At 39.1% G+C, this 14,163-nt stretch overlaps 1 protein-coding gene across 2 annotated transcripts in view; it reads left to right on the top strand.

Moving 5' to 3' along the window:
- Positions 1-14,163, top strand: part of KLHL1 (kelch like family member 1) — a 116,329-nt gene that overhangs the window by 76,475 nt on the left and 25,691 nt on the right. For both annotated transcript variants that reach the window (XM_063304542.1, XM_063304543.1), the window contains one exon: positions 7,808-7,994. In XM_063304542.1, the coding sequence (XP_063160612.1) occupies positions 7,808-7,994 (187 nt within the window). The remainder of the gene's footprint in view (positions 1-7,807; positions 7,995-14,163) is intronic.

A 14,163-nucleotide genomic window follows, 5' to 3' on the forward strand; every position in this document is an offset into this window, starting at 1 on the left:
ATCCCTGGGGAAGGTAATAGCAACCCACCCCAGTATTCTTGCTGTGAAAACTAAATGGATCAGTACAACCAGAGATATGTCGGTATACCATCGGAAGATGAGACCCCCAGGTCAGAAGATGGTCAAAATGCTACTGGGAAGGAACAGAGGATGAGTTCAACTAGCCCCAGACATGATGACGCAGCTAGCTCAAAGCCGAAAGGACGGCTAGCGGCCGACGGTGCTGGTGGTGAACGGCGAATCCGATGTTCTAAGGATCAACACACCACTGGAACCTGGAATGTAAGATCTATGAGCCAGGGCAAATTGGATGTGGTTATTGGTGAGATGTCAAGATTAAAGATAGACATTTTGGGCGTCAGTGAACTGAAATGGACTGGAATGGGCCACTTCACATCAAATGACCACCAGATCTACTACTGTGGACAAGAGGACCACAGAGGAAATGGAGTAGCCTTCATAATTAATAGTAAAGTGGCTAAAGCAGTGCTTGGATACAATCCAAAAAACGATAGAATGATCTCAGTTCGAATTCAGGGCAAGCCATCTAACATCACAGTGATCCAAATATACGCCCCAACCACAGATGCTGAAGAAGCTGAAGTAGAGCAGTTCTATGAGGATCTGCAGCACCTACTGGACAACACACATAAAAGAGATGTTATTTTCATCACGGGAGACTGGAATGCTAAGGTGGGCAGTCAAATGACACCTCGAATTACAGGTAAGCATGGCCTGGGAGAACAAAACGAAGCAGGACATAGGCTGATAGAATTTTGCCAAGTCAACTCACTCTGCATAACAAACACTGTCTTCCAACAACCTAAGAGACGGCTTTATACATGGACTTCACCAGATGGACAACACCAAAATCAGATTGACTACATCCTTTGCAGCCAAAGGTGGCGGACATCTATACAGTTGGTAAAAACAAGACCTGGAGCTGACTGTAGTTCCGATAACGAACTTCTTCTTGCACAATTTAGGATCAGACTAAAGAGATTAGGGAAGACCCACAGATCAGCTAGATATGAGCTCACTAATATTCCTAAGGACTATGCAGTGGAGGTGAAGAATCTATTGAAGGGACTGGACTTAGTAGATAGGGTCCCGGAAAAACTATGGACAGAAGTTCACAACATTGTTCAGGAGGCGGGAACAAAATACAACCCAAAGAAAGAGAAAACCTAGAAGGCAAAATGGCTGTCTGCTGAGACACTAGAAGTAGCCCAAGAAAGAAGGAAAGCAAAAGGCAACAGTGATAGGGGGAGGTATGCCCAATTAAATGCAAAATTCCAGAGGTTAGCCAGAAGAGATAAGGAATGATTTTTAAACAAGCAATGCGTGGAAGTGGAAGAAGAGAATAGAATAGGAAGGACAAGAGACCTCTTCCAGAAAATTAGAAACATTGGAGGTAAATTCCAGGCCAAAATGGGCATGATCAAAAACAAAGATGGCAAGGACCTAACAGAAGAAGAAGAGATCAAGAAAAGGTGGCAAGAATATACAGAAGACCTGTATAGGAAGGATAACAATATCGGGGATAGCTTTGACGGTGTGGTCAGTGAACTAGAGCCAGACATCCTGAAGAGTGAGGTTGAATGGGCCTTAAGAAGCATTGCTAATAACAAGGCAGCAGGAGACAACAGCATCCCAGCTGAACTGTTCAAAATCTTGCAAGATGATGCTGTCAAGGTAATGGATGCTATATGCCAGCAAATTTGGAAAACACAAGAATGGCCATCAGACTGGAAAAAATCAACTTACATCCCCATACCAAAAAACGGAAACACTAAAGAATGTTCAAACTATCGAACAGTGGCACTCATTTCAGATGCCAGTAAGGTAATGCTCAAGATCCTGCAAGGTAGACTTCAGCAATTCATGGAGCGAGAATTGCCAGATGTACCAGCTGGGTTTAGAAAGGCAGAGGAACTAGGGACCAAATTGCCAATATCCGGTGGATAATGGAAAAAGCCAGAGAGTTTCAGAAAAACATCTATTTCTGTTTTATAGACTATTCTAAAGCCTTTGACTGTGTGGACCATAACAAATTGTGGCAAGTTCTTAGTGGTATGGGGATACTAAGTCATCTTGTCTGCCTCCTGAAGAATCTGTATAACGACCAAGTAGCAACAGTAAGAACAGACCACGGAACAACGGACTGGTTTAAGATTGGGAAAGGAGTACAGCAGGGCTGTATACTCTCACCCTACCTATTCAACTTGTATGCAGAACACATCATGCGACATGCTGGGCTTGAGGAATCCAAGGCTGGAGTTAAAATTGCTGGAAGAAACATTAACAATCTCAGATATGCAGATGATACCACTTTGATGGCTGAAAGCGAAGAGGAACTGAGGAGCCTTATGATGAAGGTGGAAGAAGAAAGTGCAAAAGCTGGCTTGCAGCTAAACCTCAAAAAGACCAAGGTTATGGCAACCAGCTTGATTGATAACTGGCAAATAGAGGGAGAAAATGTAGAAGCAGTGAAAGACTTTGTATTTCTAGGTGCGAAGGTGACTGCAGATCCTGACTGCAGTCAGGAAATCAGAAGATGCTTAATCTTTGGGAGAAGAGCAATGACAAAATCTCGATAAAATAGTTAAGAGCAGAGACCTCACACTGACAACAAAGGTCCGCATAGTTAAAACAATGGTGTTCCCCGTAGTAACATATGGCTGCGAGTACTGGACCATAAGAAAGGCTGAGAGAAGGAAGATCGATGCTTTTGAACTGTGGTGTTGGAGGAAAATCCTGAGAGTGCCTTGGACTGCAAGAAGATCCAACCAGTCCATCCTCCAGGAAATAAAGCCAGACTGCTCACTTGAGGGAATGATATTAAAGGCAAAACTGAAATACTTTGGCCACATCATGAGAAGACAGGACACCCTGGAGAAGATGCTGATGCTAGGGAGAGTGGAGGGCAAAAGGAAGAGGGGCCGACCAAGGGCAAGGTGGATGGCTGATATTCTAGAGGTGACGGACTTGTCCCTGGGGGAGCTGGGGGTGTTGATGACCGACAGGAAGCTCTGGCGTGGGCTGGTCCATGAAGTCACAAAGAGTCGGAAGCGACTAAACAAATAAAGAACAACAAAAAGAGATAAATGTAGTTTGATATTTCTTTGATGCATTCTGAAATAAATAAATAAGTAAATAAATGCCATACAACAGAGTTACATTGAGTAAAATCATAATTATATAATTATTTCAATATCTGCACTTCGGAATTGAGTCGGTGTCCTAAGCTAATAATCTGCTTTCATCACAAGTTCCTGGTTTCAGGGTCTGCATTTATGGTGAATCAAGATACGTAGATAGATCCTTCACACAATTTGAAAAAAACTTTGAAAAGTATAATATCCAGACTGAAGCAGAAGAAAATGCCTTTCACCACTAATAGTAGAAGGCTTTTGGTGGTCAGGAAGCAGCAACTTTTCTCTAACTATGGAATCTTCCTTTACTCATTGAACACTTGCTTCATAGAAAACTCTGCTGCTGCAGCTGCTGAAACTGTATTTTAGTTTCATGCTTTTTTAAAAACAATGTTGATTATTGACTCTGGAATGTATGTACATTCCCATTTACATAGTGGATACATGGTGCAACATTTGATTGCTTAACTTGTTTGAGTCTAGAAACTAGTAACTTAATTAGATTTCTCACCCTCTTTCTAGTATCATTGCTTGTGCCATGTAATAAAATTCTCTTTCAGAAACATAAAGTTCTTTTGAAGTTCTTAGTTAGCAGAGACCAAAGATCTGTATTAGTCTGGGGATGGGAACGCATAAAGTGGTAATCAAGATTTCATTCCAAAGAAATTTAAATGCTTAAATTGTAGTTTAAATTGAAGAAACTACTTTATATCCAGCACAGCATATGATGGGACCCTATGGAACATACTGGAAAGGAAAATGTCATATTATTTTTTAAAATAATGGCATTCCTTTATTAAATTTTGGAACAGCAGTAAGTTGAATGTAAAACACGAAAGTGTTGCAGTTGGGATAATCTATGTACATAAAATGATCATAGGTTCTTAAAATATCAGCAGGGTTTGGGCGATACTCTGTCCATAACGGAACATCAGTTTTTTTCTACTTTCCAGCCTGTGTCCTGCTGTTTAGATGGGAAAGAGTTCAGTGACTGTGGACTGATAAAGCCACACAGGAACGATGATGCCTCTCAGGGACATCTCAGCACCTGCATATTTCCTTGTGATTTACTAAATTCCTGGTTAGCTCTGTGGGATTGATCTTGAAATCCTGCCCCATAAGTACCTCTGTTTACTTAACCGTGAGTTGTAGATAATTCCACTCCTTGGCTGGCTAAGCTTTGTGGAATGTTTCACACGTTATGCAGTAAGAAACACAAATTATTATTTTATTCACATCAAGGAGCTACAGCTGATCCTGATTCCCTGTTTGTGTTGTGCATGTCTTTTAAAGTCATTTGCCACTGACCAATTTTTAATAGCTGAGTTCCTGCCTGGATAGGAAGGATTTTAATGGCATTTTTAACACATGAAGCTTAAAGTAAATACTGTCCACAGAGCCCGCTTTTCACCATTAACTTTTAAAGAAATGTTTTGTGTGTAATAATGTTACCTTTATTCAGACAACATTTTGAACAACGAGGTAATCTTGTTGAACTTGTGTTTCAGTGTTGTCTTCTTTGTGAGCAAAATGCCTTCAAGTGAACTCATTGTAAGTTATTTGATATCTGAAAGAATACAACTCAAATGCCTCAATTTTTAGAATTTGAGTTGAAAATTAAGATTGGACTGAGGCAAAACTATTTTTCCTATAACTAGTTCAATTGTTGCTATGATGATGCCATTTGGTTATCATGCCTTTCTACTGAAAATGTCAGTCTTCCTCCAGTGCATTGTTTCCCCTCATACCTGTGTATCATCAGTAGGAATGTAGGCAATGAATTAAGTTACATTTTGGGAGTTTTGACTGGTGGCAGATTTGGGGGAGATAGTTGTTGTTTCTGATAGCAATGAAGGATGGTTAATTTTCTACCTGAGTGTGGCTGTGTGTGTATTTCCAGATTGGTGAAGTGACTTGCATAATAAATCTTTTGTTCAAAGATTATTGGAGACTTTTGCTTAGATTAATCGATTCTCCCTTTCTTACAATAGGTTGATTCAGAATCATCATCATCAATCATCATCATCAATCATCATCATCAGTGTGGCATTGAACTAGGACTGGGGAAAACCAGGTTCAAGTTCACCCTCAGGTGCAGAAGTTCAGTAGGTGACTTTGGGCTAGTCCCTCTCTTTCAGCCTAACCTCCCTGTGTATTTCCACAGCTTGAGGTAAGTTGGACTGAACAGAGAGGCTGGTCAGAAGTTATTCTTAAAGTTAATTCCTTGGTCACGTTGGGAATTTGCAAATAAATTACCCTCTCATTATACCAGGCAGCATGTCCCACTAAGAGCATAAGCTAATATTATCCCTGTTAGCAATGGCCATTCTTCAAGTGCCAGAAAGACAGAAGACTGAAAACTTTAGGATATTAGTAAAACCAGTAGGGAAAATAGAAGGGATGCAGGAAACATTTCTTGGATTCAGGTTTTTATTCTGAATTTGGGTTTCTATAAAGATGACCTAATCTTTCAGTCAAGCTTATGATCCCACCACACACACACACCCAAGTTCATATCTGGATCTCAGCTCAGCAATTTTTCCCCCCTGCATCTCTATCGTTAGTACATTAGACATAGCTTTCCCTGCCTGCATCTTCTATTAACAATAGTACTGATAAAATAATGGTTGCTGAGGCTGAAACTACAAACTTAAACTAGGATTGAAATAATAAAGAGAGCCTTATCTGCCACCTCTTCTGTTACTTTTACAACAACTTTCAGATGTCCTTACATTTTATGGGGTGTTTCCATAACATATGAATTGGCTTCCAGGTGTAGGTTGTGCTGGCAAAAATATAAAATTGTGATGTCAGGACATGCATATGTTGGTTAGCTATTACAGAGAAAGGAGAGGAAAATATTGCCTTTCCCTTGACGGAGAAAGTCAGGGGACAGATACGTAAGATGGATTATTTATTTCTGAACAATTCCCCTGTGGAGGCATGCGGGGCAAGGAAGAAAAGTTTATGGTCGCACAAGGGCAGCAGCTAATTAAATTTTAGTTATTCTGTGTAACGCTCTGGGAAGATGAAATGCACAGGGACAGGAGCCTAATGCTTGTTTTGCAGGCTTATTGAACCAATGTTATGGGTTAATTTACTATATGGGAGATTTTTACAGCATCAGCAACAGCCATAATTTCTAAATTCATCCCAGTTAGACAGTAAAACTAGTTATATATTTTGACCGTTATCCAAGAATATATTTAAGCTTTTTTGTTGCTATTATTGTTGTTTAAGCTGACATTAGACATTAGCTCCCAGATAAATCTCTGGGATATATCAAGTAACATTATTCATACCATTTTAATCCAAGCTGGATGTGAATTTGAGAGATGGAATTTCTGATCTTGGTGCAATCATTAATTCTTGGGGTCATCTAAGGGCTTTGTTACATCGGATAGAATGCTCAGTCTATATTTGAAAATGGTGTTCTAGATGCTCTCCTCTCAGTTTTACTATCTCATGGGTTTCTCTTGAATTTAAATTCACTGGGTTAGCACTGGGTCCACCATCTTAAGCTTCCTGAAGAAGCCATGATAAGAAACAAGATAAAGAAAATGTAACCTAAAATATTGTTCTAAAGGGAGACTCTCAGTTGTAAGACACCTGTGCTACAAAATGGTATTTGTATTTATAATACAAATTTGCAATTTCTTAGGTTGATTATTCTGTAGCCTATCTCTTTATCCATGTCTTTCATCTTTGCTCAACGGTCTACAGGTAGTCCTCGCTTAAGAACCATTCATTTAGTGACAGTTTGGACTTATGACGGCACTGACAAAACCGACTTATGACCGGTCCTCACACTTACAACCATGACATGAGTTGGACACTTGGCAACCAGTTTGCATTTATGATCATCGCAGTGCCCTGTGGTCATGTGGTCGCCATTTTTGACCTTCCAGCTGGCTTCTGGCAAGCAAAATCAATGGGGAACTGCATGATTCACTTAACAACCACGTGGGTCGCTTAACAGCCACCACAAAAAAGGTCGTAAATTTGGGTTGGATTCATTTCATGACCGCTTTACTTAGCAACTGAAATTCTGGTCCCAATTGTGGTCGTTAAGCAAGGACTACCTGTACAGTATATTGGGATGGTACTATTGCTTGTCATAGCATGACTACCAAGTCTCCTTGGTTTCACTTTCTGCTTCCTGTTCATGCCAGGATAAAGTTATTTCCATTGGATTTATTAGGATCTCATCACATGCCACCATTTAGGGAAGTCACCCAAACATCTTTACATTGGGAAGAGGGAAATATCAATTGTTCAAATGCTGGAATTGAGTGGAATTTCTCGAAAAAAAGTAAAAGGAGGGTTAACATTCAAGCACCAAGTCTTCCTCTTGAAAAGGATGTGTCTCTGTGCACAGAAGTGTCAATCTGTCCCCTCTTCCCACAATGCTAATCTTATTCAGGCATGCAGCCGTTTCAATGATTAGTGTTCCAAGTCATCTTGTTGCCTGTTAATCTCGATCGCCACTCTTGTGAATTTATTTCTGTCTTTTTATTTACTAAAAAAGGTCTCCTCAGAGTCATCTGCAAGCCCAAGACTTCTACCTTGCTGAAGCTTGTGCAAGTGGAACTGAGGATCAGGCCATAAGAAGTAGGATGAGATTACTAAATCACAACTCATATAATTTACAGATTTTAGCTGACCTAGAAAACCATGCACTTTTTAAAGATGACTTGGAATGTCAGAAGCTGATTCTGGAAGCCATGAAATACCATCTTTTGCCAGAAAGACGAACTCTTATGCAAAGTCCAAGAACAAAGCCGAGGAAATCTACCGTTGGGAGTTTGTATGCTGTTGGGGGAATGGACAACAATAAAGGTACTAGTTAATAGTTGTTTTCTAGATAGACCGTGGGAAAAGAGTTACTTTTCTTTCATGTAGTAGCTATTTACCCATTTTTAAATGTTTCTGGTATGACTAGCCATAGTATCCCCATGATAACCATAGGGGTGCTGGGAAATATGCAGATGTGTCCCCAACCTCTTTTTGGGGAGGCATAGATGCTTCTTTATGCACATCATTCCCCAGTAGACATCTTGAATTTGTCCATCTTATTAGATGTTCTCTAGAATGAAATCCAGTCCCAAGCCTAGGCTACAGGAACTGAGTTACTGACTTTCTGTAAAATAGATAATCTATTTCGGTGGAAATGCGGCAGTAATGACAAATATATTAAAATCAATGTTGCATTTCCTAACTGTCTGAGGAGTTTGAAAACTGTATTAAACTATGGGACTAATCCATGCCTTACAAGTTAACAAGGCAACATAGCCAATTCTTACTCAATCCAACCAACTTTGTAATTTTGTCCAGATTCCTAGTTTCATGGGAGCAGGAGAAAGTAAAGTCCTGAGCAAGCAGTAGCATCACAGTCTCACTTTTTTGCAGTTGAAATGGATTATCTGGATCATTTTCAGTCTGGGCTAGGTTTTGAGTCAAAAACAGCTTTGTTCATCTTGGTGGAAGACCTACGTAGGCATCTATTTATTTGTGATATCTGCAGACCGATAAAAGCTTAGCTGATGGTCCCTGGACAAACTTGGCTAGGAACTAAATCTTTATTGGAATTCAGGAATGGTCAGTATAAGAGACAAACAACAGTTACTAAATAAGAAAATAGCAGGTGCAGAATTTAACTCCACTCCTACTTTAAAATGAGTGTGGTCTCCTCCCTTGCTTGAACCTTTGTAGTAATGCTGTAGCCTTCCTTTTCTCATTTGCATTTTCTGATGGCTGTTACATTCTCTGCTTTTCTGCTCTGAGATTGTCCTGCCTTAATGGGAGCCTGACAGTGTCCTTCGGGGATGCGACATAGCGTGGGAGTAAGAAACTTTCTGCTCCAGCAGCTCTACTCTTTTGGGGCTGGGTATTCTCAAAAGGCCTTGATAGGAATCTTTTCCTCCCTGCCTCTCACCATCTGCTAAGAGCAACTGAGCAAAACCTATGGTCCTGCCTGCTCACAAAACAATAGATCATCCTTGGTGTTTAGGGCTGCACAGGTGAGGTCCTCTGGAAACCGAGGGTTGGGTTTTATGATTCTGTTAATGGCAGCAAATTCTTCTCTCTTTCTTCGCTGATGTCAAGGAAGTTTTAAAACTTGGTTCATTGTATGAACATGGTCAAGGACAACATGGGCAGCTAAAATGAATAAGAAGACTTGATGATCAGAAAACCACCTCCTCAAATTGGACCTTGCTGCATATGGGTCTGCAATGAACAAGTAAGGGTAATCTGGGTTCCAACAGTGATGTCTAAGAGTATGTTTACTCAAGTTTGCCTTTTTTCTCTCCAAAGAAGTTGCTTATGGCTAACATGATCCATGCCTTATGCGTCTCACATTTCAATTGCAATAACTTGCCAAAGAGTTTTGGAACAAATCAGTCCATAAATTACAGGTTCTGTAAAATGACGTGGTCTTTCTGTGTCTACATTCTGACTTCAGCACAAGTGCTGATTTTTACTTGTCTGAAGAATGATTCCTTCTAGGTGAGCCTGTTTGGTGAGATTGGTGGTAACTTCAGATAAAGCTTTCTCTATATCAATACACTGGTTTGGGAAATCTCTTCCCAGGAAGGGAGATTAAATGGTGTTGACATTACTGGCCTTTAATTGGCTGTGAAAAATTACACTGTTGCACTACACCTTTACTGATTAATGGTGATTTTTGACTTTTGAGAGTTCTGTGGTTTATTTCAATGTACATGTTCAATCAGTTTTGTTTTGGTTCATTTTGTAAAAATAAAATTCCTCTTTTAAATGGTTTTATTGTAAATTACTCTGAACCGTTCTTCAGTGATGTAAGTAATAACAAATACATAGCCTGAAGTTTATTTCTATGTGTTGAGTGGATAATAGTCTATATCTTGTGGTGCTTTAGTGTTTTAGACACTTGGGGCAGGTTGATGGAAGGGAAAATAAATGCTGCTCATCTCCTGTTGCTTTCTTTTAGATCTCCTGGTTGTTATTTGAACAAAATGTTCCCTTTGACCAAGTTCTTCAGCTTATTTGTTCGGTAATTTTGTCTCATCTAGATTTGTAGCTTGTCAAAAATAGTTTCTGGCTGATGGAGGGCAGAAAGGCAGAATAAATATACCACAGGTTATTTGTTGGGCCACAGAAATCTGAAGTATTTACCAATGACATCTGCAGTGACAGCCACTAGCATCCAAATATGGGTGTGTCTGTGCAGCCAAAGCCCCGCCCTCTTTAATGCATGTTGCACATGTTGCATGCGTGTAAGAAGGGCAGGACTTTGATTGCCCAGGCCCACCTGCCATTGTGAAGCCAGTGACCAACTGTTGCTCAGAAGATGGAAAGAAGAACACGCTTGGCTGAGCCAGAACTGAGTGAAGCAACCCACTTGGGCAGTAATCCAAGCTGGAGCTGTCCTGGAATTCCTGTAGGAAGAGCTAAATCATGGAACATTTAAATAAAAGTATGTAACACACACACACACACAAACATATATATATATACACATATATAACTCCTGCCAACCTAGCAGTTCGAAAGCATGCAAATGTGAGTAGATTAATAGGTACCGCTTTGGCGGGCAGGTAACGGCATTCCGTGTAGTCATGCCGGCCACATGACCAGGGAAGTGTCTACGGACAAGCGCCGGCACTTCGGCTTTGAAACGGAGATGAGCACCACCCCCTAGAGTCGGACACGGCTGGCCTTAATGTCAAGGGAAACCTTTACCTTTACCCTATATAACACACAAACTTCACAATCATATATAGGTAGTCCTCACTTAACAATAATTTGTTTAGTGATGGCTCAGACTTATGATGGTGCTAAAAAAAACAACTTACAACTGGTCCTCACAACTGTTGCAGAGTCCCCATAGTCACATGATCATGATTTGGGCGCTTGGCAACCAGTTTGCATTTATGACCATCACAGTGTCCCATGGTCATGTGATCACCATTTTCGACCTTCCTGGCCAGCTTCTGGCAAGCAAAATCAATGGGGAACTGTGTGACTGGCTTAACAACCATGTGGTTTGCTTAATGCTCGCTGATTCACTTAACAGCCACTTCAAAAAAGGTCATAAAGTTGGGTCACATTCGTTTAATGACCACTCTGCTTAGCAACCAAAATTCTGGTCCCGATTGTGGTCATTAAGCAAGCACTGCCTGTAGATTGTTAAACAATTTTCAGAGGCATAACTGTCCTCTCTCGTTTGAATGTCAGAAGAAGCACTCCACAAACATCTAGTCCTTCTAGACAGTGGGTCTTCAGTTTATGATTGCACTGTAATTTACATATATTAGATTTCCTTTACAATAGTTTAATTAATTAATTGATTAAATAAATTTACAATAATTAAAATTGCATTTTTAAAATTTATTCTTATAAGCCTGTGTGTGACAAACTTGTGTCCATTGAGCTCATAAAAAAAAAATGAACATTTGATTTTTATTGCACTATAACCCGTTCAGTTAATTTACTTATTTTTCCAAATGTTCTTCTTTAAGAATGTATGTGGTTTCCATTTGGGGGGGGTTGACCTGTTCCTTCACATTTGTACTATGTGTCCTCTGAAAATTGAAAACTTTTTAACGTTGTTTTGGAATGAATATTTTCGTGAACCCGTATGGTCTTTGAGTCTGCTGATGATCTGGGAAAACTGCCAAACAGTAGTTGCTAATGTATTTGCAACATCCTAGCTTTTATACGTGAGACCAATAATTACTTTTAGACAGAAAGAAATCAACAATCTGCTTTCACACTGATAAAAAATTAACAGTTACGTAAACATTAATAACGCACTTCTGTTCTTTTGCTCTATGTACACAGAGAAGAAATGGTCCTTGAGGCTATATGCATTCTTGGAATGGGTATCCGGGCTAGTAGGTAAAACTAGTGACATTTTTAAAGACAATCTGTACCTCATGGATCAAAAGTGATTATTGGAGAGCAAAATATACTTCCCTTTTTAAATTTGGCATTCTTTTTTTAACTCCTTGGAATGGAATCCTGATATGCTTATGGCCTGAAAAACAGAGACCAAGAGAGATCCAGCGTGGTGTCCTAGAACTGCTTCAAAGGCGTGAAAGAATTAAAACCACTCTGAAGAACCCCTGAATAAGCTCATAATAAAAATAAATAATAATAATAATAATAATAATAATAATAATAATAATAATAATAATAATAAAAATAGGTATTTTTCTAACCAAGAAGTAAATGGAGTTATGCAAAACTTTACCAGGAACTTTGGGAGATAATCCAATCTGTCCCAAGAGAGGAGAGTTTGGAAAAAAAAAAAAAAAAGCTTTGAACTTTGATAAAACTTGCTGGAAAAAAAAAAATCTGGACCAGAACTGGTAGATTTTATGAACAAAAAGCAGTATGGAATTTGGGGTGAAAAGTGCAGTCAAAACACTGACCCATCCAGAAAAAAAAGTAGTTGTGTTAGGATTAGGCTTTGATACATATGAAATGGATGTGTTCTGGATAAAGGACAGCATGGTGCAAATAGTTTAGGAGATATTAAACATTTATTTACAACACACATTCCTTTGGGGGATCGTCCAACCACCATAAAGAAAAATAACAATAATAAAATCTAAAGAGCAATTAAAATTAGACAACAGCAAGAAAAGCAATAGCCACCAGGATATATTTACAATTTTAATAAAGATAGGGCTTTCACAGTTATAACATCTTAAGCTGATAAGATGGACAACGAAACAGCCCTACGGCCATTCTCAGCAGCTGCTCACAACCTCTTCTGCTTCATGAAAGAAAAGCTTCTACATCCATCCAAAGTTGTACAGAGCGGGGGTATGGAGAAGATAATTCCCTAATTGGAATCTTCGTAGGGTCTTAAATCCAAAAAAAATATCTGTTTTAAAGAAAAATAAGAATTAGACATTGCTGTGATGATTTAGTTGCACACTCAGGTACCTGACTCAATCAGCAAGCGAGTGCCGTGAACTTCTTCACCCCGAAAATTTTGCTCATGCCTTTTTCATTTGGAACCCATTAAGAAATATTCCTTTCCAATCTTAATTGTCCTTAATGGGCATCAGTATTCAAGGTTTCATGAAAAAGATGAGCAAAGGATGCCTCAGCAAGAGCCTTGGAAACTGAGTTGTTGCAGAAACAGGAAAAAGAAGCAGAGAGAGTAGCAGGGGGAGGGGGGGATGCGAAATAGCCTGTAATAGCCTGTAAAAATCTCTTCAGGGAGCCGGGGGGTTGTTAGCCAGGAAAAACCTTTAAATTAGGAATAGTATCCAAGGCATTTTAATTTAAGACTTTCTGCAATTCCAATTCATTATTTAGAAAGTGACACTTTATTCCATTTTGTAAATAATGCTTTCTATTTTTCTCAGCATAAATTTATTTAATAACGATGTGAAGCCCACTCTTAAACCTTTGGAACAAAATGATTGTTCTCTGTAAGTTTCCTAGGAGATATTTTGCTGATAATTTCAAGGCTTTGTAACTCCAGCAGCATTTTCCAGCTTAGGTTCTATTTGGGAAAGGTATTAATAGTGACAACTGAATGCTATTGACTCATATCTCATAGCTCTAATATAGAGTAAAACCTGAACTGCTTAGAATGCTTCCCTTAGTTGAAGAGCTGATTTATTTCAAACCAATATTCATAACAAAATACTTTGACAGATTACTAAAAGTAATATATCATGTATTAAGCATTATTATACTCTGCTTTATAATGTTTAAATGCCCATCAGCATATATACTGTAGTTTTAAATACCAAGCAACATGATATTTGCATACATTATGTACATTGTTTGTATACCTACATTATTAGAACTTGAGTTTACTAGCATAGTGGTAAATTAATGCTACCCTATTTGGCTTTAGGGAAAGAAGAACCTATGAGATAGATCTAAATTTATTGTACTTCGAGTAGATTTACTGAAGTCAGTGGGACTTAAACCAGACATGATTAACTTAGTATGACTAAGTCTGAGCCCAAGGTTATAAAGAATGTGTTAATGTTGAAAC

This window comes from Candoia aspera, chromosome 5 (genome assembly GCF_035149785.1).
Source record: "Candoia aspera isolate rCanAsp1 chromosome 5, rCanAsp1.hap2, whole genome shotgun sequence".
In the NCBI taxonomy this organism is placed as follows: domain Eukaryota; kingdom Metazoa; phylum Chordata; class Lepidosauria; order Squamata; family Boidae; genus Candoia; species Candoia aspera.